The sequence below is a fragment of the Tarenaya hassleriana genome, unplaced genomic scaffold, assembly GCF_000463585.1.
Source record: "Tarenaya hassleriana unplaced genomic scaffold, ASM46358v1 Cleome10, whole genome shotgun sequence".
Lineage (NCBI taxonomy): Eukaryota > Viridiplantae > Streptophyta > Magnoliopsida > Brassicales > Cleomaceae > Tarenaya > Tarenaya hassleriana.
Window position 1 is genome coordinate 2,397,086 of NW_010960188.1, and position 4,251 is coordinate 2,401,336.

General features: G+C 33.1%; 1 protein-coding gene and 1 long non-coding RNA gene across 2 annotated transcripts; both read left to right on the forward strand.

Annotated features, from left to right (window-relative positions):
* Positions 1 to 1,737: 1,737 nt before the first annotated feature.
* LOC109116103 lies at positions 1,738 to 2,282 on the forward strand. Its single transcript, XR_002023666.1, has 3 exons — positions 1,738 to 1,808; positions 1,946 to 2,032; positions 2,180 to 2,282. It is a non-coding gene; the product is annotated as an uncharacterized LOC109116103 (long non-coding RNA).
* A 632-nt stretch (positions 2,283 to 2,914) lies between these two features.
* LOC104804730 lies at positions 2,915 to 3,919 on the forward strand. The gene is made up of 4 exons (XM_019204194.1): positions 2,915 to 3,040; positions 3,141 to 3,194; positions 3,311 to 3,457; positions 3,545 to 3,919. Exons 1-4 carry the CDS (start codon positions 2,978 to 2,980, stop codon positions 3,917 to 3,919), a joined length of 639 nt encoding a protein of 212 aa, XP_019059739.1. The 5' UTR covers positions 2,915 to 2,977.
* The last annotated feature ends 332 nt before the right edge of the window (positions 3,920 to 4,251 follow it).

Consider the following 4,251-nt stretch of genomic DNA (forward strand, 5'->3'; position numbering starts at 1 on the left):
GTTCGAGAGCAGCAAGTAGATGCTGAGCCGAGTGAACAAGTCGAAGAAGTTCAACCTGTTTCACTGCCGGTTATGACTCAACCTTTGACGAGTGAACCTCGGAGATCAGGCAGGATTCGCCAAGAACCAACGAGATATAGATTTCTCGTGACTGGGAATGAGGAACTCATGTTATTAGAACATGAAGAGCCCACCACATACCCAGAGGCAATGGTGAATCCGGACTCCGAAAAATGGCGCGAGGCTATGAAGTCCGAGATGCAATCATGTCAGACAACCAAGTATGGACTCTGGTTGATGCATCTGAAGGGATAAAACCCATCGGGGCTAGAATTTACCTCATTGATGATGACGTGGATTTCCACGTAGACAGATTAGAAATCAAAGTCAAACTACCCATTACAAAAGGATTCATCCGTGGTAAAAGAAAGAGTAATGACAAAGATTTCGGAAATAATATTTTTTGTTTTCTCATACGTATAATGCAATTACATACTATAATCTATGTGTGTTTTTTTTTGTTAACTCAAAAGTTGGTCCGACTATATTTCTCAAGACCCGGAGACCGTTTGTGTACCACAATTAAATTGCGATAAGAACAAACCCCTATTCTATGTGTTAGTGGTTGAAGATCGATTAATCTATTTGAAGTAACAAATCGTTGAAAATTGATTAATCAATTTGAAGCAACAAACCATCATTACCGACAATATGAAATTAACAGAATTAAAAATAAAATATTTATATTCCACATAATAATCATTAACATATAAAATATCTAGGATTAGGTAAACAATAATTTAGTTAATTATATTTGGGAAGGAAAATAAGTACAAAATTTGGTACTTATTTTATATTTTCCAAAATGCATATAAAACTTGACCGGTGAATCGACCATCGATTTTTCAATGTGTCTCAAAACGATTTTTACATATAATTGTCTTACATCTTATTCAATTATTACAAAAATTTATAATATAAAAATAAATTAAAATGTAAACATTACATAATATTTTAATAATATTTTCTAATATTTTTGTGTAATTCTTTAAATCTACATTGGATATTTATTTAAGATTTCACAGAAACTGTTTAATAAGTAAAAAATCGGTTCATTTTAATAAAAATGTTTATTAGAATCTTCTTCTGGAAAATATTCGTTTGTAGTTATCAATAAAATGAACCAATAATACCAAATATAACTGATTTGTTACATGCACCAAGTCACCTATATCGTATGGTAAAAAAATCCGATTGTTTGGGGTGTGAACAGATTCTATACTTATAAATCCCAAACATTTGGTATTTCTATTATCTATTTAGTATGAATGGATCGAATTGACTATTATAAATCCACAAACATGCACCAATTTTAAAATTGAATATTTAGTAAATTATGGTATATTTATGAACATTTCCAATTTTCTAATATTCTAGTATATTATGTAACTTGTGAGTATTCATACTTTAGTTATTTTTTATAATCCTTGCACGTATGGAAAAATACCAAACAATCCTTGAATTTGTATTATGTTTTCTTATATATTTATTTCTATGCTTATAAATACCAAACAATTGGAAACGAGAGTTATACCAACAATCTCAAATTAAGCTTTTGATCTCTGTCTTTCTTAATGGCATCTCATGTCTTCATTGTTGATCGGAGGATCAATTTGCTGCTGTTTCCGATAATCACGGTGTTGATAATCACTACTTCCTCTGCACAGATAGATATTTCAAAACTGCAGGAGGTTGAGATACAAAGACACTTGGAACTAATCAACAAACCCGCTGTTAAATCTATCAAGGTTAGTAATCTCAATGCATATATAAACTATAAGATTTCTTAAATGTTTTTTTATACATTTTTTGTATAATTGAGTCACGAGATGAAAACCGTTCATATTTTTTTTTAATCTTAAATTATTATTTTACTTTTAAACAGAGTCCAGATGGAGATATAATAGATTGTGTTCATATCACCAATCAACCCGCTTTCGACCATCCTTTATTAAAGAACCACACTATTCAGGTATGTCTTATCTGTAGAAGTTTTTTGGCATGTCTCCGTTTAAATATTTTATGTTGTTGGCTTATATTTTCACTTCTAAAGCATTGATTTGCTATTTCTTCTCAGAATATTTTCTTATGTCGTTATAATCTGAACAATGTCAAATAGTTGAGACCAAGTTTTCTCCAAGAAGATCCTTCATCAAAAACCGATGGCATAGCTCAAGTATGGCATAGGAACGGAGAATGCCCAGAGAACACCATTCCGATAAGAAGAACAACAAGAGAAGATCTCTTACGTTGGGGTTCCATAAAAAATTACGGGAAAAAATATTCAAATTATAGCATCCCTGGATCTAGATTTCGCCCAACTCAAAACATATGGGCAAAACGCGAGGTATATTGTTGAGGTTAAAGTTGATTTTGATTAAGTTTTAATGTCATTCAAATTAATCTTAGGGTAAGTTTGATTTTGGATCATTGATCCAAAATAAACTGGACCAAATCCAAAAATAATTTCTGACCTAATTTTTTTTTAAAAATATTATAAGAAAAAAATATCTAGATATTTATAACGACATATTAAGATATTATAATAGAAAATCTAGATATTAAAATATTTTACTTAGGACATTTTTATGAATAGTTGTTATGAAATGAGTATAAATAGTCTTTTTTTCCTTCATTTGTAATACTAAGCAAAATCAATATAAAAAAAAATTTAAGTATGAGTGCCTTCCAAAGGTTCTTCTGACGCCATTCGTAGAGTTTCCTTCATTAGTATTTCATTTGCAATTTCACAAATTTTCAATCCTCATATATATGTTTGTTTTTAATTAATTTTGACTCTTTTTTTCATTAGCATGCCACGTTGGTAGTGGAGAATGAATATTACCAAGGAAGCGAGGCTTGGATCACTGTGTGGAAACCATATGTTGAACAGTATAATGAACTAAGTACGGGCCAGATGTGGATTTCTAGCAAAGGTTCTAATCAGCAGGGAGTTAATGTGATGGAAGCGGGTTGGCAGGTTCTCGATCGTTCATAGGCTTTGTTTCATATTTCTGTCATGATTCAAAAAAAAAAATAACATGTGATGATCGATCTTTCTTCCTGCATTTTGTTCATAGGTAAATCCAATATTGTACGGCGATGGAAACCCGAGACTCTTTGTTTATTGGACTGTAAGTTTCATCAAATATTTTCTCGGTCCTTTTCCCTATTCATATATGGCCTAGCTATTAAGCCACACATATCCTTATGTACCACGATCACATTAATGAAAAACTCAACAAAATAGGGTGACGGGTACGAGAAAACAGGCTGCTACGACCTCAAATGTCAGGGCTTTGTCCAAATCAGCAGCAAGACCGCCGTTGGTGCGGCCTTCAACCGCTATTCAACAATTAGTGGTCCGGAATATAAATGCATCTTTCTTATAAGGAAGGTATAACAAATTAAAAAGATGGAGAAATGCAAACTAATTCATGTTGCACATCATATATTGATAAACTAACTGCTTGATGTATGGTAGGATCCCATAAGCGGAAATTGGTGGCTCCTAACCAATAATCGCCAAGTCGGTTATTGGCCGAATTCTCTCTTTCCATTTCTAAAGGACTTGGCATCAAAAGCGGTATGGGGAGGAGAGATCAATAATCTAAGGAAGAATGGGCGACACACTTCCACTTGCATGGGAAGTGGCCGCTTCGCGGAGGATGGTCGTGGGAAGGCGGCTTTAATAAGCCGCATTACCGTACTCCAGCGGAACCTGAAGAAGGAGCCCGAAAAAGGCTTTCCCTTCGTCACTGACAAGGGATGTTACAATTTACATTATAACCGTCTTGACCCTAAGTTGGGATCACACCTCTTCTTCGGTGGAATTGGTCAAAACTCTAATTGCCTTTGAATGAACTTCTTTCTATGATGTATCCAGAAATAAATTGAATAATTCAATATTTTCTCTTTAGAGCTATATAAACTTATATGTATATATGTATGTATATAACACAAAATTAGATGATTCAACTGGTAAAGAAAGAAGCGAAACTTACTTCTAATACATGTTTGAATGTCCATTTAGAGAGCGAGCGTCATTCACATGCACTTCTCCTATCTTTTTAAAGATTCAGTTGCCACAAAAGTTGTGACATCCGTAACCTGTATTCCGCTTAGAGGTTGTGCCACCTAGACATGTAAAATCACAATTGAAAAATTCCGAAATATAAAATCGCAAAATAT

What these genes read in the sequence shown, in the direction of transcription:
- LOC104804730 (XM_019204194.1), top strand. Translation starts at nt 2,978, where the DNA reads ATGTGGATTTCTAGCAAAGGTTCTAATCAGCAGGGAGTTAATGTGATG. An exon ending in GACTCTTTGTTTATTGGACT is followed by an intron (nt 3,195 to 3,310) that starts GTAAGTTTCATC and finishes TCAACAAAATAG; the next exon opens with GGTGACGGGTACGAGAAAAC. An exon ending in GCATCTTTCTTATAAGGAAG is followed by an intron (nt 3,458 to 3,544) that starts GTATAACAAATT and finishes GATGTATGGTAG; the next exon opens with GATCCCATAAGCGGAAATTG.